The sequence below is a fragment of the Varroa destructor genome, unplaced genomic scaffold, assembly GCF_002443255.2.
Source record: "Varroa destructor unplaced genomic scaffold, Vdes_3.0 BEIS01000001.1, whole genome shotgun sequence".
In the NCBI taxonomy this organism is placed as follows: Eukaryota; Metazoa; Arthropoda; class Arachnida; order Mesostigmata; family Varroidae; genus Varroa; species Varroa destructor.
The window spans coordinates 39,720,587-39,745,062 of record NW_019211454.1 but is presented as its reverse complement, the minus strand read 5'-3'; the positions used below and the strand labels follow the sequence as shown (position 1 = coordinate 39,745,062).

Below are 24,476 nucleotides of genomic sequence, written 5' to 3'. Positions count from 1 at the left end.
TGACTTAATCCATTTTCATCTTGTCACCATATTGTTCGACACACTTTTCTAAATAGTTCCATTAAATTTCGACTAAATCACCGCCACCACTCTACCGCTAATGGCTACTAACAGTGTCGAATTTCACGGACCTATGATAATTAATTTATAATCAGGGACCACGGCGCAGCCATTGTGGTCGCTGTACACAGTAGCATATCGCAGCAGTAGCTTGCCAAGATTTTATTATGGTTTACTCTTAATTCAGGCCTCATAAATATTTATATCTAACTCAATTGTAAATTAAATTTGCAAGGACCTATAGACAGACATGAGCGCCTCCACACGGAGACACAGACACACACACACACAGACATACATACACACACGCCACATACACACACTCACACACACCCTTTCCGTCATTCTCGAAATCCTTTCGAAGCACCAGAGGGGAGTACAGGATTCCGGTCGGTGATATGCGCCCGCTTACCCGGGACCCGCAGCGTGAAAGTGATTCGGTCCAGGCGTCGTAGTTGTACGATCCCCGACAAGGAGCTGCCTCACCAAGAGTAGGTGAGAGCGAAGGAGTGCTTGCTGCAGGAGTTACAGCTGACGCGAACTCGCCAGCTAAGAGCAAATCCGATGACGGCTGCGGGGAGTTTGATAATGCCGAAAAATCGCCGAATGAATGCGAAAACGGACTAGATCGAAGTAAAGGACTCGTATCTGCTATAGTTGGGGCTGCGCGATTTCCTGAGGGACAATCCTCCGTTATGATGCGCGGTATAATGAAAGGTAACGTGCAGCTTTCGCCCTGAAATTCACCAGCAAATACGTTTTAGGTTAGACATCAAGGAAACATTAGATATTTTCAATAAGATACGGAATGAACCAGTATAATTACATTAGTTAGGTATACTTATGTTTGAGATCTCAGGGTAACGATTTGGTATACCTAAAGTTACGAGGTTCTAACTATAGCAGCCAATTTTGAACATAAACTATTTCAGATAGGTGTGCTGGATAAACGAGCACACAGATGTGTGATATAAGGAGCAAGATAGTCAAAGGTCACAATTCACTCGACGTTCCCTTCAACAACTGATTCTAATTTTTACCATGTAAACAGGGGCATATTTGAATCTATGACGTAACTAGAAGGCACACTTACATACCTACATATCTTAAGAATAACTATACTTTCTCGACAAATATGGAGTTTCTGACGGTCCGCTCACTGTTACGGGCGTTGTAATCACTCTTTACTCCTTGTGTGATACGTTACGCAGACACGGGGAATACTTCTTAGCCTCCTCGCTCGAACTGAAACCAGGCGTTAAAACAAGCAGGCAAATACGTAGAGGCTGCTTTGCTGCCTCTATGCATTAGGTTCTAGGACCATAAACGGCCGACCTACTTGCGCTGCAGTCGGTTCACAGTGCAGAAACTCCACGTATTTATCCAAGCTTCCCATTTAGGATTTCCTTCTCTGCACATCACTTCTTACTCATACAACCTGCTTCATAACCTGCTTTTGCAAGGTGATTGCAATGCAGCTCTAGGGATGGCCTTTTTCTGCCCAACTGAAACTGGATAATGGGGTGCAACCGTTTAGAAGATTCCTATGCGACATTGTCAAGGTAGTTAAGCCAATTTAGATTTGCAGTCCAACGTAGTTATAGTTAGAATGCATAGATAAAAAGCCAAAGGGCACGTCAACGCGCTCGGTGGACAGTGTATAAAAACACGTTTTCGGCCTTCTTCTTTATTGCTGATTACTCTTTAGGAGCTATATGCGTGTACTTGTTCATCCCTAAAATATCTATATGCTATGCTTTTATAAGTGTTACCAATGCGTGCTCGCTGGCGCCACGTAAATGTACACTGATGTGGTACTAAATTACTGATAAAAGCCATCTCTTTTCCTCGTAGGCCAAATGTATAATTTAAGTTAAATGTAAGCTAAGTCAATTCTGGCACAAATCTTGCTCAGTCACTCCACTATGCTCAATTAACTGCCAGGTTGCGTCATCAGGTTGCGCCTGGAGTGCCTCAGAACTCCTGCCATGGGGTGTCTTTAGACACTGCTTCAAAGCCATAAAATGTAGTCAGTCACACCATTTAAGTAGGTGTCAACGAAATGTATGTCACGAATAGCGCATGCTTGGGTGTCTCGATCGTTTTTGTCGTCCACTCCTACGGCATCTATCTTTTCCACTCGTCACTGCCGCTCCAATGTAAAAAGTGAGACAATGTGGTGATCGCGTAACCGCCTCAACGTGGCGCCAGCAGCCGGATGCATGGTCACATCGACGGCCACGTTGAACAGCTTTCACGGGAACAAGCTTTCTGCTGGTCCATACCGTACAAACAAATAAATGGAGTTAGTCACAAGGAAACAGTAGCAGAGATGTCAGACGTATCGTAGTAACAGCCAGAATGGTAAGCAAGATCATAGTTTGCGCGAAAATATCACTTTCATTGATGGAATACTTGTGCGCGTCCCTTGCGACGAACGCTCTGAGAACGACGTTCAGGTGATCACTGGCCAATCTGCATCGCTTATGCGGAGCGTACGTAAACAACGAATGAATAAATAAGGTATCTACTATATTTTCATTCAAGAAGAGGTAGTGCCAGTTGTTTATAAGCCTGCATGGCATAATGGCCAACAAACGGTGGTAGGTGGACCTTATAACAACAATATTTTACTGATCTCTATGGTACCGTGTGTGATTATTGTTAACGTCCACTTCCTCTGTTGAGTTAGGTATCCTATACTACGTTGCGGAACGCATTGATAAAATACTACTTGTTGAAGTCACCGATACCTAATTGCGATAACCTCATTCAATGATCAAGTACGAATTTGGCTATGATACATTTGCTGGATACAGGCTGGATAGTAAGGAAAATGAGAAGGACAAAAAGAAACTAATGTTTAAAAGTTGGCCCACACATCGTTCGATAGTTATTTGTCATAACGCACGAACCAGTTATCGTTTCTGATGGATGTTTTAGCAAACAAAAGGACCCAGAGCTATCATTGCCCGCTAACAATCATATCTTTCTGGGGTCATACCATGACCCCAGAAAGGAAATCTATATTATTTAATGGCAGGCCAGGTGTCGCGAGCGGGAGGTGTCGGAAGACTAAACCGAAGAAAGACCCCTATGATTTTTGCTCTCGCGTCAAGCGGTAGTTACAATTACCTGCTTCGCTTGTAGGGCTCCAGTTGTCAGCTTCCGGCACTTCAAGTCATTCGTTTATATTCGGAGAAGCTATTTAATAATATGAGCACAAATAGCCAACCCGGTAGATTACCTACCATTTATATTGTAAACAATAAAATCAATAGAAATTAACTGTACTAATACATGGTCTAGTCAATTACTTTAATGTCATTGAGCCCAATATATACCGAGTGTGCTGGTTGTACACTGGTCCAGTTTTGATATACAAGCTGACTGAAGAAAATATTTCATTTCTGTTGCCTTAGATCATTCGCACAGCTAAAGAAAATACGGCTAAACTCTTATAAATGTTCTTCATTTTTACTTATGATGAATTATCGATAAATTCGTCACACATACACACCCCCACAGTAGCTTTTGACCCATATTCCCAAACAGTGTCGTATTCGCGTAAAATGACGAGATGACAACTAGCATTTTTTTTAATGTACCACACAATAGGTCATCAGACTGATTTCCTGAGGACGATGACAGTCAACCTAAATCACTAACGTTACCATTCATTATTCAAGGTAACACAGCGTACTTTCACAGTAACGTAATTCTATGAGCTGCGAACAGAAGCAAACAAGCAAGTATATGAACAATTGCTGGGTCAGTCTGATCTCATCCTCGACCACACGTAGGGGACACTGACAGCATACCTCCTCAAAGGATCAAGACAAGGGATGATGGCGATTGCTTGTACAACTAATTGGCAAAAAAAAAAGGAAGAGGAAATGGGTAAACATATTAAATACGGAAAAGCGGCATTTGGTGCCGTTGACAGAAATGTGTACCCATTTCAATCAAGTTCATGTGAATTACTTCTATTATTTTTGACTTTTCCATCATATAGCGAGCCATATCAGTGATTAATGCAGTAGTTACCCTTCCACTTCGGTCGTTCTAGTTACGCATCCACAGGTTTTGCCGTGCGTCCACATGTATTTTGTTATCCATTAATAGAATCCCTGATCGGGGCTCAAAAAAGGTCGCCCATGGTAAATTGTTGATGCGGATAACTTCAGTCACCGTGCTTTATAACCTTAACCATCAGTGTCTGACATTACTTGGGGTATCAAAATGAGGACTCATTGTTAATCGTGAATAATTATCTATTTTTGCTAAATCGGTGAGAAAAAGTCGGTACGGAATCAAGAAAAACAGTCGTATTTTCACTATCTGCTACCCTTGCATACCTGATCTTATTACAGCAGCATCGGTTGGGCGAACTTCATTTTCAAATTTTTTCAAAATACATATATATATATATATATATATATATATATGATTGCATATAAAAAAAAAGACTAAATTGAAAGCTTTTACATGTTCAAGATGATATAAATTTGACTTCAATATGAGAAAATGTTGAATTCGACTCTAACTAGCTTTCATTAGATGAGCAATCCAGATAAAAACTGGAATTCAGCTCTCATTAGGTCAATATGTATTACCGGAAAATTTTGAGAACGTCTATTCCGTTTAGATTTGTAGGAAATATCTTAGGGCATCGACCGTTTCTCTTCTATATACAGGTTATGAATATTCAAACCATCGCCTTTATTACCATTGATGTATTTCTTGTATTTGGGTCCTATACCACTATTTCAAAAGTCAAACTGATGTAAAGCCCAGTAATGATAAAACGTATTTGACTAGAAATGCTTTGTCCTGCTTTTCATCTGTTCTAAACGCTGCCACCACCAAAGGCTGAAGGACCGTCAGGTCTTGTTTTTGTAAGTGATTTTTCGTCGCCATTCGACTAGCTTTCAGCATCGTTCAATTCGAGGCTCCCACACATTGTCTTCTCCAGATCGAAATCTCATTGACATTTTCCTAAAAGGTGACGTGTCCCTTTAGTGGAACAGTTCTTCAAGTAATGAAGCCTGAAGCACCCGCATATTTTTCACACTCACTGGCAAGAATACCTGAAGTTCAACATGAAAGAAGGTTTGTAGATCCCAACTAGCGCGCGGATATAGTTATGGTCCACAGTATTGTGCTCAAGAGACATGTTTATAGAAATTGGCAATATGATATAATTAAATGGCGATAGTTAATCAATAAGACAGCAAGCATCTTAACAGTACTATTTACTGCTTGACTCAATCAACTCCGAATTTTTAATTAAAAAAAAAATGTAATCTAAAGGCACTGTACCAGCAGAAGTTTTTTTTACCAGACTATTTTTTCTTTCCGGCCTCTAGTCGGAAGACATCAAATAAACGTCTGCGGACCGAAGACAGACCCATTGGGTACGGAGGCAGACAGCAGTAAGATCACATACGATCGAAATACAAAAAGGCTCAGCCGTGCTGGCAAACGACTCTCAAATTTTAATTATTGGCAAAAAAAAAACAGAGAAAAACATTACTAAGAGTGATACGATATACAGTACGGAAAATACAACTATCCACTAAGCTATCCAAGAGCGGCCCTTTGACAAAAGTCTGCGTAAATACATGAACTAGATTCTGATACGTAGTAAGCTCGTCAGGGAGCTAGTAGGGATATACGGGGAGTAGCATTTTCACATATGCCCGCCCACTTGTCTATATATACGTATGTTTTTGGGGACACTAAAATTTGGCTATACTCATTGTAGGTTAGTTAGGCTATAACTTACAAGGAGCACCCCAGAAGGGCACGGGGCAAGTCATCATTATAATGAGTTCGTCTATCACCCATCGAAAGCCTGGCGAGGTTTCATCTTAATCCTTAAGCAAGGCAGCTTTCTGTTTAGATATTTTAAGCGTATTGGTTTAGCGACTAGTTTCCATTGCGAACGTAGAGCGAGCAGTATCTTTTAGGGCTAGAAGTACACACGGTGACCACCCGTATGAATAAGTATCGCACTCCAGCAAAAGTGTAAAGGGAATTTCGTTGATTCAGGCCTTCTATCAGTTGAATACTGTGGGACTATTTTTTTTCTTAGAAGCTGTTTGGTTGAATTGCAATGTTTATTGTTATACGCAGCTTTACACTCCATACTCTTGCCGCTTAAGCGTAATATACAATCATTAAATGGCCACGAATAAGATTAACACTGCTGATGTTATCTCAGTCTGTTTATCATCAGGCTATTTTTAGATATATAGGTATATTTTTATGCATGAAAAGGAATAATCGAAATACCGTAAAAATCATCGTTGATCTCAGCGTGTGCGACCTCCAACGCTCGAAGAAAAGGAAGGCTTTGATCTAAGATACTTGTCAAAATACACGCTTGCAGTGTATCTTAACAGTCTAAATTTAATCAGTCATCCTCTTTCACGAAGACTCGATCAACCAGTTATTTTTATATTGCTTTATGTGTAATTAACAAAATCTCCGTCATTAACATTTAAAGCACAAGCCCGCACGAGCGTCGATATCCAATGTGCACTTCTTTTTTTACTTGTAATAACTTATTTGTAGCGTATTTGCGCAATAGACATTTCGCCGCTAGGAGAAATAATGCATCTAGTTTTCCTTGTGCATCAACTGCGCCTTTTCAACGATTTTCTCTATCCTGAACACATTCACATTTCTATTAATAAACATTTTCGCCAAACCCAATACACGTACGGTCATTAACAGAAACAGTTACAAAACACCTCTTCCAATAATAACTACGCGCACACAATACCGACAAACACTGCCGTTTGTAAGTAAACAAACCTATCCTGTCAGTTGCTACGTCACAATCATCATTTCATTGTCTTTGATGACTTGAGCAGATCGAGTACGCGGTCTTATTCTGCGTCGTCTATCAGACAAACAATACGATACACTTTTACGAGCGTATCTCGTGAGCCCTATGGCTCAGCAATCGGATCATCTCCGCTATCTATTATCGCCGATAGCAACTGAGAGCGAGCGAACGAGCTAGCCCCTAAGGGTAAGCGTTAGCGCGAGCTAGTTGTTGCACTGTATCAGTCCCCCTCTTGTTTCTTTGCATTCGCTCAGTCAATAATCCACTACACGAACAAATGGCATACCGAATATCACTATTATTACAAACATCTTATTAACTAACTCTGCGTCGTTGACAGCGTACTGCCCACCCCGCCGACCTGCGTTCGCACGCCAGAAAACTCTCTGGGTTTTTTGCGTTTCCACGTGCGATCGCCATCCCACGATTTCTTTGCCTCTCTCTCCCTTGCCCTTTTCTCGTTTTCTTCACACCGGTTTTTGCTTTGCCGACCATTCTCGGGCCGCCCTTACTGTTGCCCTCCTTCGTCAAGTCTAACCCATCTGATCTCGCAGACTGGTGCTAACTGAAGCTCTCGGAACGAGACATCGTGATAATCTATGGCTACCGAAAGCTGCCGCGCACCGTATCAGCAGTGACCAGAAAAGAAGAGCAAATGTCCGAGAAGATTCAGCAACTCTTCGCGCGGTTCGGGCCTAACTCACCGCCGCCGCCGCTACCGTCGCACACACTCAAGAAGGTTAGGTAGACACCCAAGAAGTGGCCGTACACCTCTTTTCTGGCCTGACGTTTCGGCGAAGCTGCTAGCGGCCCCTGGAGAAGCTTCTCAACAACTGTGGACGGTATTGGTCATGGACCATGGGCAACAACAGCACTCTTTAAAAACTACCCTAAGATCAAGCAACAGCACTGCTGCCATACCACTGTATTTTGTTGCTTCTTCCGCTGCTGCATCGCTTACCATTGTATCCTACACGATACTGTTAAATCTATTTTTTGCTGAAAGAGTTCTTATGACAGAAGAAAAAAAGGAAACTTTGAATTTTGTACATGTTACTTTATTCATGTATGATTGTACTGATTGTATGACCTATCTCAAAAGTGGTTGGTCAACTTCACCCTATTAGGCTTTAGAAGAATTCTCTCTGTTTTTTTTGCCAATCATGTAAAGTACTGCATTGTCAAACTAACTTAGGAAATCATTGTTTATGAACTGACAACGTAATTTTTTTTATTTTTTTTTTACAGCCCCAGACCCCGTGGTATTTTACCGAGACAAATAAAAAATATTTCTGTTGATGCAAAACATAGGATAGTAGCGCGTAGTGCTAGAACTAGAGTCAATGGTGCACTGTTAATATATCTTTATTTAGTAACCGCTGATGAACGAAAATCATATCCTTCCCGAATCTCGGCTCGTGCAAAGCTCTGCGTGCTTGATTTCTATGAGGCTTTTTTTTGTGATACATGGGAACATACGACTTCTGAGACTAAGAGATCGATCACAATCAAGTAAATGAAAGTCATCTTTGAAGCCATTGATACAGTGGCGTCGCGAGACAACCACAGGGGCGTAACCGGAAGTTACTAGAGCAGCGACTTGGGGTACCCGACACCGATGACAGGAAATGTACCTCATATGAACTCGCACGATGGGCTTCGCTATTTTAGGTGTAGTGTTTACAGAAAATGTGCCAAGTTGTTTCATTCTCCTAAGTTATAGAATGTTTCGAATTCATTGAACTTGACCTTCAAGTTATTAATCATTACAATTTCTTGTTTGATATAACAACAAGACATCATTATTATATGAATTAAACAGAGAAGACTAATTTTTAGAAAACGTTTCTATCCTACCGTGACGGTAGATCTACAGACATATTCAATGCTGAATGCTGCCGTCGAACATATATTTCTTACTACCGACACGGGCAAGATGCTTTTCGAATTGAACTCGGTGCTTTTGTATTATCATTTATGCAACAATGATTGATGTAAACTGATTAATTCAACATGAATGCACATATATTAACCAACGCAACACAGATATGAAACGATTCTTTATAACCAAATGTGTTTTAAGCAGCTTCATGTACGTGCACACGTATGTGTACATGGATTGAGAGACTGACAAAGTTAACCATGACATCATTTCAAGAAGCTACTAATAGTTCAAACGTGCATACTGTTGCATGTGCATGCTTAAGTCAACTATTGTTTTACTCCTGTCTTGACAATCATCGTTCAAGGTTGTGTGCCGGTTGGTTTACCTGGTCAGGCTGGAATGAGGCGAAACTCCTGCCAGATAGTATAGCGTATACACATATAGAAAAGCATCCTTCTTATTTTTTTCTTCGCAAAAGAGAAAGCGTCTAACGGAATCGTTCAGGTCGCGTCGAAAGTCACCCTTCGCTAATCAGCGGTCCAAAAGGTAGCTCTCGTGAAACTCGAGATTGACGTCGTCATCATACCGTAGGACATTGTCATTTAGAGGAAAGATAAGTCTTTATATTTTCTCCTAAGGGCCATCACGACGACACGTGGTAGCTGAATCGATCTGATTTCTTTGCACACACGTACTCACTATATAAATATATATATATATATATATATATATATATATAATTACGTCATTGACAAAAAGAACATCAACATGTCAATGTAATGTTACACTTGTAAGTACCTGGTAGCTTTCTACATGTTAACTACGCCGGGTTCTTTATCAATTGCGCTTGGTGAAAGGGTTTTACGCGCAATACATGTGATACACTTTTAACAACTGGATTTGTTGACTGTGGTTAGAATTAGCCGCACAACTAAATTCGTAGTGTGAACTCGTAGCGACTAAAGAACTTGCTGTTAAGTAACTTGGGACTCATGAAGCTACAAACTTGTTCCATACATGGCGGAGGATGAAATTTACCGACGACGGTGCGGAAACTTTGATAATGGTTATCGGGAGCACTTACAAGCCTTCAAAAGCTTCTACCTTCGGCAATCATGACTCCTTACCGTCAATAAGCCGAAAGCGATTAATACTCAGTCATAGCAAACTGCAAATTGGCATTGGTGTAAATGTACGTTTCTTTTTTGTCTTCCTCTACATATATATGTAAAAATATCCCTAACGGTCTCTAAATAATGCCAACCAGTATTTAGTGTTTACTTATGTTTTTAAATGAATTGCAAATAGCATACTTCGGAGGGAGACATTAAAAACATCTACGAGAAGTCCAGCGTATTTTGGCGAGAATAGGAAGACTCAGCCGAAAGCAAGTTGATTTGCTAATGGATCTTAGGGCGGATACGGGGCTATCTATTTAAGGTTTGTTGCCCGAAAGCACCAGCGCCAATCCGATCACGAAAAAAAGCTCCAATTGGCTTTAACGCAAATCTTTAGTTTTTGGACGGCCTAAATAAATTATGTGTTGGGTTTAAAATGGGTATCATTCTTACTGATCTATCTTTAGGAACAGTTTTGAATGCAAAAAAAAATGCAGGAGCAAAAGGCTTAAACAGATATATAAAGTGTACGTTCCTCATAAAAGTGTCATCGAGTCCAGCCGGGATGAACAGAGAGAAAGAAAACGTGAGGGGCAGCCTCTCGGTCGCATTTTATACGCCGAACTCCCCGCATTGACGTATGTACCTGATCTAGACGCGTGTCAACTTCGAATGATCAACTAAACCTATGAAATTTAGACTAGCTATCGCATAAATATATGCTTTTTAAATAAATTCCCACTATTTTTTTTCTAGAATCTCTATTCGGAATTAGCCAAAGTGCAACACATAATTTCTTATCTCAATGACGAGCGCGCGCTTTACCGAAGTAATAAGGCAGGCGGCCCTCTTGTGGTTCTCAGTCGAACTGTTCGTATCTCTCGGTAACGAGAGCGTTAACTACTTGCAAACGGCAAGCTTTAGTCGTTGGTAGCTATCTTCAATCGTATGGCCTAAGCACGCTGCCGGTCGACATGTACCGACGCGTGCGTTTCACTGTTACCAATAGCAACGGCGTACATCTGCGTAGTCTTGCGACGTGCCGAACGCGCTCCAGAACCGCTCTTGCTGTTATCAAAGTTGACCTTGACTCCCTGTATGATCTCGATAAGTTTTGAGCTAAGCGGATGATATCATTCGGTATATGCTATCCGCTTCGGAATGGATGACGCAACAGTTAAAGTTAGCGGTGATAACTTTAACTGTTGCGCCGCCAATGCCTCGATGAACAGCACGTTTATGTAAATACGAACCATGTCGTTAGATGCTGTAGAAACGGGCAGTATATGGCTGATTTTGAGTTTCAGATATCACAAACGTTTTGGACAATGTATCTTTGAGTACGAGTAACGTTGATTAAGTGGCACGAGCTAGCTTAGATTGACCAGTTGCTAAATATAAATAAATTTGGAACATAATTCCAGATATCGACATCGAAGGTTGAGCGATATACTTAGGACGCGATTAGGTTTCTCGTGTTTCTTCTAGGTGAGGTAATTGGAAAGCATCATTTGCGCGCAATTCAGCTCGACATTAGCTGATTCGATAAGAGCCGTATATCGCTAAACATTCATGTCTGTTAGTTTAATAAGCAAACCTATCGCAAATTTTTGTTTAACTTTAACGCGATTTAGAATTCATTATAAAGTAGCTAAACGGAGTTCAGGCAGTTCGGGCACTATAGTTTAACCTGAATCCCATCCCTGATAATTTAATGTGTCTGATCAGTCTGGCCAAATACACACGGTTCACTTCATGCTGAAAGCGTACCTGTCTACTGGAATACCTAACGGCGATGCTGGACGTTCAAATAGGAAGTTCAATTCAAATCAGTTGAAACACACCTACTAAGTGTCTATTTGGCATTATTTGATGAGTGTCGACAGGAGTTTTTAAAAATCGGAATTGTGTTGGACATCAAGCGCTAGTATCTATCATAGACATAAGATGATGCTAACTTTAGGTTCCATAATGGGCCATTCCCGTGCCTTGCTTTATAAGCGGAAGAGCTTTTTCAAGTCACGATGCAATTGTACCCTAAGACATTGCAAAATGTCCTAGAATGATTTATAATTTAAGCTGTAGCTCTTTGTGGTTGTTGTGCTGCTGACACAGAAAGTCATTAAAAGTATCCTGTTGGCCTGTTTTTGAAGGCTGGCTCGTTGACTGGCCTAGGCTACAGGTAGCATCTCAAGTCAAGGACCCTTCAGATTTTTCAGAACAGCTAGTTAGCATATATCAGTCAGCAGGCACTTGCTGTGCCTTAAAGACTTAAGTTCGTTTCAATGATATACAGTTTAATATTTCAACATGTTCTCATCCATTCTGCGAGGACAAACATATAGACTCAGGAAACGATCGGTTGCCTATTGTTGACTTCGAGGCGGATCTAATAAGTAACCGTACAACACCATCTTGCCTGCAACGATTAGGTGAATATGTCTGTATTTAAAAAAACAATGATACACTATCGTATAAAATAGTGCACTTACTTTCCATAGCACTTAATCCTATTAATGTCTGTAAGTTGAACGATCACCCTTGCTATTATGGAAACTTTCGAATATATTAAGTACAAAAGAATAGCGTTTTGTTATACCATCATTTATCGATAAAAAATATCGTGTTAAAGCAATTGGTCTCCTTATTCGAAATTTACACAGAGTTGCACAAAATATATATATATATATATATTATTTATATATATTTTATATATATAAATACACAATATTTGATAGTACCCATTACAATTTACCTACCACCTCAAAAGGCAGACACGAGGCTTGATCAAGCAGAAACAGATCGTATCGTTGGCAGATACTTTAAACCCGGACGCCCTGAAAATACCTCAGTACTTTCTTCTGGTGCGCTCGTACAGCATCGCGTATGACTGAGCGGTTCCATTTGCCTGTTTTCATTTGCGTTGTGCTTTATTTTCTTGAGCCTCACGCCCACTTTAGAATTACCTCCAAGGGGTTCATTGCCATAAATCAAATTGTAAGGTCGCCGTTTAGATTTGGCCTATTGAAATGCTGGCTTTAGGTGACAACCATTGCTACTTCCTTGGACTATGTCGGATTCTTTACATATGTCGGGAGGGTAATACCCATACATCTCTTACGGGTCTGGCTATAGAACCGCGTAGATTAAAATATTTCCTGTATACCAGGCATGCATCGATGTAAGAACACAATAAAATCTTGAAAGTTCCTTAAAGAGATGGTTGCACCGTACAATATGAGCCACTCCCATTGCGAAATCTAAAGCGTGTATATTTCCTAATGTTTGTTACTCTTAGAATGTCATTTTGTTCATATGGCCGAATCTAGATAGTCCCGAAACCTGCACACACTCAAGATTTTTATACATCATTGTACAGAATGGCTTCCATAGGGTTGAGCGAGAAAATAGATGCCATAATGCCTTCATACGAATCGTATTGTTAACTGCGGCACTACCATATATACCTGTTTCCAACACCGCTGTTATCTGAGGAACAATATGTTTATATTTTCGTCCAACCTTGAAAAACAGACATTACAGACCACTGTTTCAAGTTCAGACCTGATCGTCTTTGTAGTAAATGTATGATAATTTTGAAAAATCACTGCATGTGATTAAATTGAGTGCAAAATATACAGATGCTCCCATGAACCTAGCGCACTGGATTTCCTTCTTAATTGCCCCTTTTCCTGTACGCCATCGTCGTTAATTAAAAGTATGGTTCAATTAAATTCCTATAACACTGGCTAATTTGTTTGACAAAGAAATTCATTTACAGCTCGATAAATGATGTCGTAATTAAGACACATAAAATAGTGCGTAATACACAACTTTATACAGAGCTCAGTGTGTTACTAGCTTACGTCAACACACATTCGGAGACCCGGTCACCGTAGAAATTTGCAGAAAGACTTATCAAGATGCCCTAACAATTTCCGTAGACGACAACATATCTATACTCTTTAGTACACAATGGGTACGCTCATCGCGTATTCTACATGTTAGGTTTAGGATTAACGCACCCGTAGACATGGATCGACCTCTGTAAAGGTTCATGAAGCTGTATGGAGGAAAGCTGTACGGAAAGACAAACATTTACTGACCAGAAGCAGAACAGCACGTGCCCAATTACCGCAAACACATAGCGTCTGAATAAAGCGATGTCAGAATCTGCACTGTCTCTCTGATCACTGCATTGTGAATAGAGTTTAAAAAAATGGCACGTACTACTAGCACATACTGCTAATAATGTTATCTGGGTTAAAGTGTAGCTCGGTTCGATCAGTGTCGAATACGCTGAGTCTATGAATATTGTCGCCCAGGCCAACAACCTAGCAGAGATGCGAACCGCGTTTACTTAAACGCTGTCTACTAACTATTACAACAATACGCATGGGCAGTTTTCAACATGTCCGCGAAGTGGAACATTCACCGTCGAAATAAGCTTGTTTATAGGGGCCATAACTAGAAGAAGAACTCGTAGAGCTTTTTCCTGTGTCGGCTGGTGGATCAGTTGTTTGAGTTAAAGTTGTTGATGTGATACGCATTTCAATCACAAACACCTGCCCCTTAATTGTAAAAAACACTTAACTGTTTTAGTTTTCGGTGAGCTAGCGTTTAAGGGCCCTCTCTAGGTCATTTACTTCAGAAGCTTTGGTGGCCACTGAACATAATATTACTATAGAGTTTCGATACTGCAAATTAACAGTAGCAGACCACCTAGGCGTACCATACTACATATGATTGTACAAGTATCTTATATATTACACTACTTGTATCACAGTTATTATCGTAAATAATAAATATTGTTATTACAACATGATTAAGTCATGTTGTCAGTAAGTAGCCGAAATTGTTGGAATATACACATGGACAAACGTTTCGCCACAGAACAGCCTTTCGGATTCATTGTTTTTATCGTAGCACGTTGAGGGAAAATCAGCCACATTGTGTCCAGCCTGATTCTAGATAGTATCCCCTGTGCGCCCCGTATTATATTATGTATTAGTACCACTCATCTTGAAAACTGCAATTTGATTGGTTTGTATTGTCTACTACCTGATAAATCCTACAAAAAGGAATCATTAAATTTAGATAATCCGCCTTTGAATCGATACGTATAGATATCGTGACCAATTTAATGCAATTGTCACATGTGATGATTTTTTTCGCACTTCGAGCGGATGCAGCGGTCAGAGCTACAGGAGCCTCAGATAACTGGTTTCACCGCCAAATAGAAACGGTTTATATAAGCAACTATAGAGCCACTTATCACCGTATGTACTGCTCTGATCCTGTGATCTGTTACAATGACTGCAGGTAGAAGATGAATTGTGTTACGCTATTAAGTACCTTGCTGGTCCTCCTAAGGTGATAATAAATACACGTCGAACAGGAGAACTTCCAGGCGATAACACAGACAGTTGCACTGCTGACGGCTAACTAGGTGGCCTAACTGTATATTGGTAGTGACCATTATCGGTCCGTAACTTTCAACCCACTTTAAGTGGTCCAGAACTTTATTAAAAATGAATATCTGCGCATACAGCTCCGTGTTTCGTACGATAGAACTACACGTTCGGACGAACTTTAAAATATGTGCCGAGTTTATACTTCGTTTATTGGTTTAAGTAAATCAATAATCAGGCCTCTATGCTGAAAGAAGCGAGACGCGGGCTTTTCTCTACCGTTCATTGTTCTTATTAAAAGTGGCCATATACAATTAAAATATTCTAGCTTACACTGTACATTTTCAAGCTCTGATCGATTGTGTTTCTACGCCTATTGATAACGAAAGTTTCAACGTATACCTGATAACTCGCCAAAATGGGTATTATTCCACTAGGTTTTCCAGATGCTTTAATAGTAATTGTTTTACACAAGCTATATATCACAGGACTGACACAAATCTCTTGTATCCAATACCTATGAGCGCAATCATTTATAAAGATTTTCCTGTACATCAGAAGCTAACTGTGTAAAAGCTATCTCTCGTAAGCTGACTTTACCACGAAGCGGTAGAATACGAGTGTCAGCGATGCTATCAGTTAATATTATCTTTATTGTTATCATAAAAATTTGCTTTCCCTCTAGCAAGATTCTGCTTAAGACAATAGCCATTTGGGCATTCGACGTCAGTCATCGTCCTGCTTTAGCCCTACTTAATGGAGCACCAGGATCGTACTAACTTTATGATGAGGAACACCGTTGTTCTGAATAACGCACCAATAACAACACAATCGACCAAACGGGTAGCAAGCGCTGGCATTAGCCATGCTGTTTTGTGATACAAAATCCACGACCTTGCTAAGGCATACTGTATCCATCTTTGGTCCAGCGAGGTCAGCGATTGTCAAGCTCAGACGTAGCACGATTAGTCTTACAGGTAACTACAGTACACTCTGCGCCGCAGGACTAAACAGAACATAGGCACACTGGAGAAGAATAGGACAGGTATATAAATATACACAGCCGTTAGATATAGATAGCTCTTGGACAATCAAGGTTTGAAGACCTTCCGTTTACACAGAATCGAATGAGTTCGCGCTATAAGTCACAATTGAAGCACTAGCGGTTGCCAACAGGCTGCAAACATGCGACACTATACCTATTCAATTTGACAGTGTTCAGCGGTCCCTTTCGATGTCCTCCGATTAGCTCGACCGGAACGTGTAACATTGCATTTATCTTTCTAGTAACCAGCTGACCGCCTGATCCAGCTGTTACAATCCCCTGCTGTCGGCGGCCATCATTTTCAGCGGAACGAATAAGACATGAGTTCACTGGCGCCACTGCAGCTAATAATGGCGCAAGCGACGATCGCACATCACGTCTTCCTTTAATAGACTTTGCAGGAGACAACAATAGCAGCGGCAGCGACAAGATCTAACACTAACCAGCCAAACGGCCGGCAGGATGATCTTTTGGTCGGCGATTCTTCCGTAGATGGCAATGACCACTGGAGGGAGGAGATAGGTCATAGGACAGGCAGGCGTCCTACATCAATAGCCAGCCAGCCAGCCAGCCAGCCAGCCAGGAGACTGCTAAGTAACTTAGTTGTACAAAATCTTGCTGAACAGGTAGTTGTTTTCGAAGTTTTACAAGTGCCGCAGACTAATCTCCCGCTGGCCTACTATGACCGAAATATACAACAATCAGCAATTTTTTCCCACCACACAGGCATAACGTACATTTCCATAACGCACTTTCATGTGGCATTAGCGGTCTACTTGTTATTGAGTTGATACACGTGTGACTATGTTCAACCTGACGGATAATTATATATATATATATATATAATTAAATTGGTTTCTCTGCTAAATCGAGTTACGATGAGTAGAAGAAAAGTGAGAAGAGAGAACCCACTCATGTGATGATCAATAAACCTTGTCAAAATCGTTACCATAGAGCTGTTAAGCAAGCTGTCATACCATAAGCTGTCAAGCTTTACACGAAGCGAAAACACAGTCGACTCTGTTATCGCGTAAGCAGTTTCTTAAATAAACTCCGAAGTCTTCCCATTTTGGGCATACGTTCGAAGCGAAACTATATATATACATATATATGTATATAAATATGGTGTGCGCATGTTTCAATGGATATTTATTCCTAGCTTCATGCTTAGTACGAAGCAGGTCTAATTGTTATACTTACAATGTATACATAAAAATAGATAATGTTTCAGCAACAGCGGTTCTACGGCGCAATACTTAAATAACTGCCATAGCTCCCTATCGACTCCCTGAAACTATCTTAGATCTTCGAATAGATCGCGAAAGAACGACGTTTGAGATTTCATTTTCTATTATATAGTATTCGATATAGCTAAATGAAGATCTGGCGAAGCCCACCAACAGATATGGGTCACAGTTATTCATCAGGACATATGCATCACACGATTGGACGAAAAGCATAGCTGGTTCTAATAGCTATGGCCACCCACAACCCGTGCATCTTATGAAGAGTATGTCGACGCCTGACGACAGCCCATAATTAGCGAAAACCCGTTTTTTCATCAACTAATCGTGTAAGCCTATCAGGACCATACGACCCGATATCAATTACATGTAATTAGCTACGGGTGGTTGCTTCATCTTTACTGGCAGTCCACCATAGTTTTTTTCGTTTCGAATGGACTAGGAGTCTGCCACAGCAACGGGAAGGTGCTCACAATTAGTTCAATGACTGCAGCATCCGATCTAACTCACGTCGATCATACAAACAGGAAATCTGCGGGATACAAGCTGTGATAATAGAATCTTGAAGAAGATAATAGGACAAATGATAGGATTGAGAGACAGTAGAATGAAAGCTCTTCACCGGTACATCTATACTACTGTGAAGATATAGGGGGACGTTGGATACACGCTGTACCAATAAGAATCATCGTGATATACAATGACAAGACTGACAATATCCGCCAGTTACATCATTGTTATCGAAGTTTAGTAGGATACCGGCCAGAATGGCTTATTGAACATCGTATACCGTTCATTATATTCCCCTTGAGGACCTTAGTACAAGCAAATACAGATCAGTGTTACAGTTAGGATTGCAATAGTGATCCGTTTAAACTGCATCATTATTTAAATAAACAAACAACAGTTGTTGATTTGTATTTTATTTGTAATATCATTTTTTGAGCCCTGCCAACATTACTAATGTTACTGAAGCCGCTCGATGTAAATAAGCATGTCCTGTTAACCAAGGTTCGCTTCACAGACCGTTGCTCTACCGGCGTTCGTCCTTTGCCTTCACTTCATGTGAAGTAATAAGACCAGTAATTGTCTTCCATAATTAAGCCAATCAAGAGATCCGTTCGGTCTTTCGAATACATTCGTAATATTAGCGACATAAATGATTTGCTCCATGAAGATAGAAATACATTAGCTTCAACGAATGCGAAATCGGATTCGATGCAAGTACCAAAGTTACTGCGCAGTAAAAGCGCGGACGCTCAGCGGCAGAACTCTTTAAGGAGTTCAGGGCGACCAAGTAGCTAAGCGTTTCCGAAATGCATGTTCTGCCGTTTTGCTTTAGAGCAAACTGACCCCCATCTGTTAGCTGGGTTTTCTTTAGCCATATTGCCATGGTGCATTACTGTCGGACCGTGCTCTATTTCCGCGATGCAACTTCGAAACTGACTCATTTGAGGTTCAAAACCAAAACGACACACAGCATTGACTTGTCCCAACGTTTTCCCAAGTGCGATAAACACGAGCAGCTACCTTTTTTTCTTTCTTAAAAAACGACAATACATCGATTATTTCAAATTTCACGGCGAATAGATAGATCTTGCTGCAAAGACCAGCTCTGTTTATTGAAGCCTGCAAACGCTATGATCACTGTGTGGCTGAACTGCAATAGGATTTCATACTGGTCAGAAACGTTTTTCCCTAAACAATTCGTTTGTAAATTATTCTTCTGTTGTCCAGATACCGCAGCTTAAGTAATACATAAATCCCACCAGAATTGGGGGTTGATTTCTTTTTTAATGATGCAGCACATCGAATGGGACTGACCCACCAACTGCGCAGCTTTGATAAATTGTAGTCAAGTCTAAGTTGCTATCGCGATTGTTTACCGACGATGTTTCCGGATTTTCCCTCCACGAGACTGCATGGTGTGTCGACACCGTGTTTTGGCTCCTCCAGGCATTTGTCCTACTTAGGCCGACAAGTCTTATCAATCAAAAAATGACTAATTACATCACGTTCAATGTTAAGCCTGAATGATCGCTCTGACCCAGCCGCATAGCTCACGCGGACTTGGGCGATGCGAGCGTATATAAAAAGGTGCTTTCCAAATTGAACTCATCAAGCGGCGATGGTCCTTTAAACAGCTGTAGGAGCACATTAAACTAAAAAACCCTGCTCAAAAAAAAAATCTCCTCTTACTTATGGAAAGTATCTACTCTGGAGCACTTGACGGAAACAAAGTCTGTCAACGAGGATGATGATATTACTGTTAGCATCGCCGACAGCTGAGTCTACGCGACAGTTGCGCCAACGAAACGTAAGTTATACTGTTTGAACGAGTCGGTACGTTAAATCAATAGATGACCGTTACCATTATCTAGTTCATCCTTCCGCCAGTGCTGTGGCTGCGTCCATGATCACGTTGACCCCTGCCATTGTATCAGCGCACGGCCTAATCCTTGAAGTTCCGATGGAGCTCAAAAACTACAGTAAATGCATGGTTCGTTTCGTACTGTTACAACCGAGTTCCATAGCGCATGTTCACGTCGTAATTACGTTGAGCAGCTGGGTGAGGTGCTATGTAGGGCAAAGCATGTAGGTGCTTGGCTCACAAAAATAAGCCGTCTAAATCCATCCACACTTCGCATCCGTATTGACTCTGTCCGTCTAGCGCACTTTTGCTTGTCGCAGTGATCGTAGAAGTGGGCACACTGTCAGATAGTAGAGGAGACATTATGCCTTGTCCTCACGAAATCTTCGCTTTTTTTTTTCACGTACTCTTGTTGATCTGGCAGTTGCGGGAGTAAGATACGACGCTAGAGATTAACATTGTCCGCAAACTGTGACACAACGAAAAGAAGTGTGACAGGCCTATTCCTAAATGTATGCCAATTATGTGTTTAGCGACATATTGTAGCAATCTAAACAAAGACAAAGAGGATAATGCTACGTAGAAACATCAGCAGTACCTGCACGACAATCGTTGTAGCAGGTTGCTGCGTTGTCATGTCAGGCCTATGTCCTGCACCAGCATATCACAGTCCTGTGTTTGTTAGCCTGCTGCGTCTGGCTTTTGTCTCGCGAAGAAAGGTAATAGTTCTTTTATACAGCCATGAACTGGATGCACGATGACGATGGCAGCTGTCGCCCTTGAAAATGATTGTGTTGTTACTTTACATCTTCCGATTGTTTACATCTCCCGCTGTCTGCTTCGTATTTATATTCGTTCTCGTTTATAACAACAAATGAATAACGCGGATATCGAGGAAAACTTCTATAGACATCCTCTTAAGTTAACTCTCACAGCGCTACATAGCAGTTTCGGTCATCAGATATCGTCAAGATATCAATTAAACAAAGTAACAATGTTATTTATGTGGTTGATAAGGGGGCGGATAGCTAAGTGACATAGGTCCAATGAACCAGACACGTACTACGTCACTTTATTTTGAATTTATGCCTTGAGTTGAACAGGCTGTGACGAAGCTGGAATGTTTTGACCACAAAATGTTTAATTTACTCACCTAACCATGAGCCAAGGACAGTACTCGTAAAATGGTTGTTATTCAAGCCGAAGTGCATCAAACTCTGTGATAAATATGTCAGTCTAACAACATCGTCACAATATGTAAGATGCGCGAGAGAAGTACTCTGTCGAAACGTGTTTGCCCCGTATCTCTGTATATATATGGTTAGTAAAAGGTTTTCCCTGTCTATACATTTGCATATTACACAACCCATTGAGCGGCTGTAAACAATCAAATAGTCGTAATATTCCACAGTGTAAATGATATTCCATCTCCAGCTTGGTTAAACCAATTCGTCTGACGTGTACAGCCCTGCTGATAAACGATAGTAGTAAGTAGTGAGCCTTCTTTTACAGGCCCGAATAAATATACCAGCCGTTCCAAAACATTTACAGTTTTGCTCTTAAGCATTGCAAGTTTCTCACGATTACTTAACAAGGAAGATACGATTGATCAATGTACAATTTTTGGTTTTCTTTTCCCAGTGGAATGTTCTTTTCCCAAGCAACAGGTCGATTAATACGTAAGTTTTCTGCGACGTTCCAACAAACGATACTTTCCATTTTCGTATTTCGTCATCTATTTTGCCAATACAATCAAGGTCAGTCTTGCAAGAAAGCATACATAGTAGGTAAGAAACTGAATTATCCATGCAGAGAAGCCACATTTGCCCGTCATGGAAGATAAGCTGATACCACGCAACGCAACTTAGTAAAACCGAAATGCGTGGCATTTTTATCAGAAGCCCATCAGCAAAGCCGACAAGATGCCTGCACGAGGCCATGCACATCCTAAAAACAACCAGCCTAAAAGTGCTCAGCATAAAGCACCTAAAAAAGAGTCACATTTTAAGTAGACGGCCACATAAAACTTACAGTTTGGCTAAACAGGAAAGAAGTATAGACGCGTTCATCTGGAACACTTGTAAAGTCTACCGAAGACCAAGACAACATGTACAACTTCGCTGCGGCGAGCTAGGGGTTTCTACGCCTGAATCCCCTGAAACTGAAAGTTTGAACTGCAGCTGTGAAAGGCGCCCTGATTCAGGAACATCCTAACAAGTTATCTGTAAAATCGCCGCGTCCATCTTTGTAGTCCAACAGTTGTTGTATAAAACGCGATTTCATTCTGGAAACGTAAACTCAATGTTTCAAGCTTTAGGTATGGCACCCCCTTTCGGTATCCATTCCATCCGGACGGGTGGCTTTTAGCACGAATCAACGTGTAGCTATGTTCGCACCTAGACCCATACCACCATACGACGTGTGCTAAAGATTAGCAGCCAAATACGTTACCTGCAGGAGATCCGATCTAGAACCCCCATTATCGCCAACTCGTCTATAATTAATTGCAGAGGCAAATTCAATATAAATTGCCCATAGATGGGTAAGTCTTAAAGCAGTTAAAACATCGTCTACGTCTAGTCTGACGGCGTCCCCGTCGAGCGGGAAAGAGGTGGATCTCCTTTCCATAGCGACTCTATTAGACTAACGGTTTTGTTGACGAACAAAGAACGTACACTTGGTGGAACAGACCGGGACTCTCTCTATTATTAGCCAGACTATTGTTCAACAACTCTACCTAACAAGAGTCGTTTCTTCCAGCAGCAATAACCGCTATTGAGGATAACAATAGAATAACAATTCTAGCATATGTCTATAACATTCAGTGTGTAAATACGTTGTCATACGATGGCCTTTGGTCATCAGATTCTTTCAACAATTTTGGTAACCGTTTTTAATTTCAGGTAAAGGTAAACTTGTATACAAACGTCATTAAGGTGACCAGCATGGTTACTGCAATCTTCATCGACAACTAAACACGTTTTGGGCATGATTACTTATTGACAAGTAAGTTAACCTCGGAGGTTGAAATCAACGTATAGCCATTGAAGATTCTGATGACTGAGGGTATTGTACGACGAAACTGTAGGCCATAGTATATGTACAAGCAAAATTAGGGTGCTACGTATAAATATGTAATTGGTGACCAATGAAAACGTAACTAATATAATAGTAATTCAGTTACTTACATGTGCATATGTGTTACGTTCAGTTTATATACGTGAGCAAGCGACTTGGGTTTGTTAAGACAATGCAAAGACGAGTTCCTGCTTGCGTTTTTCTTTGTTGCCTATGTGTACGCTATGGCTACAGTATTTAATAGAGTGTGTTTTTCGTGGAGGTTCTAGGACTCTGTTAAGGCGACATTTTATACCTATCTTTGTCAGAGCCGAAATAACGTAATCGTTTTTTAATAGATCCAACGGTACAAAATACCATATCGATCTAGATATACGCAAGTATAACGACACTGCTTTGAACTTCATTTAATTTTTCAACTTTACTGCTGTTACTAACAGCTCGTATGGTGATGTACATTTTTTTTATCACTTGTTTAATTTAAATAACTAATTTCTTATAATGTGGGATTGTATGCTCGCAAAGTAGTTCACCCGGTGAGACTGGAAACAAAGCTTTTGCGTACACACCTATTGGAACCAGGTAATCCTTGAGAGCTCCGATATAAGAGGATTCATATCAGCTGTAAAGGCTTTAAAAATTATACTTTTCTCCATTATAGCTCTGCAGAATTTTTGTATTTATTCGATTTCCCCATTAGGCTAAAGCTCCAAAAGACTACCACAATAATCAGTTCAGCTTAAAGTGAGTTTATGACGTCTAACCGCGTTCTTTGCTTCTGATATCCTGTTAATCGTTATAGATGGTTTGTAAGACAGCGAGCGTGTTGCGTGTTTTGTGATCGGAGTAAGCCTGTCTACTGGCCTTCCGGCTGACCTATTCATGATTGACCTAGAACCGGTGGCCGACAACCGATGTCTGGACAGACCCTGGCAACGGCCTTTTTGATCCGACCTAGTTACACGACATTATTTTGAGTTACATTAACACCGTTAAGTGCTAAAGAGAATCTTTCAAGGCTCACTTTAGTCATAAAGTCACTTGCCTTACGGCTGTAACAGAAGAGCTTGCCGGTTTTTCCGGTATGGTCTGCCGGACGCAGTGATTCCATAGAGCGAAGAGACGGTAAAGCATACTCTGGCGTTTTTATTTTAAGAGGATTATCTGTTAGCGTACTTGCGTTTTGGATTTTCCATACCAGCACGGCTAAAGCGAGAGATCATGCGGCAAATACTTAAGCAGACGTCAAAGAACTTCGAGGTAAAACGGGCGCAGTTTCGGTTTTAAGTTCTGTTAAGGAACCGCTACTCGCTAACTCATCAGAGTAGTGAATTGCTATTATTAACTCATCTTATCATTTCTAACAGCGATGATGTTACGAGCTTGGGGAAGCTCTGATATAAAGTAT

General features: G+C 40.8%; 1 protein-coding gene across 5 annotated transcripts in view; it reads right to left on the bottom strand.

The window, feature by feature from the left end:
* Window positions 1–24,476, bottom strand: part of LOC111243559 (uncharacterized) — a 101,133-nt gene that overhangs the window by 73,816 nt on the left and 2,841 nt on the right. The window contains exons 2-3 of one of the 5 annotated variants that reach the window (XM_022789339.2): window positions 22,022–22,151; window positions 473–796 (exon numbers count right to left, since the gene is read on the bottom strand). In XM_022789339.2, coding sequence (XP_022645074.1) covers window positions 473–796; window positions 22,022–22,099 — 402 coding nt within the window. In that variant the 5' untranslated portion in view covers window positions 22,100–22,151. Of the gene's footprint in view, window positions 1–393; window positions 797–6,357; window positions 7,228–15,732; window positions 15,836–22,021; window positions 22,152–24,476 lie in introns of those variants that run through there. The other 4 variants (XM_086985974.1, XM_086985965.1, XM_022789340.2 and 1 more) reach the window with 4 other exon arrangements.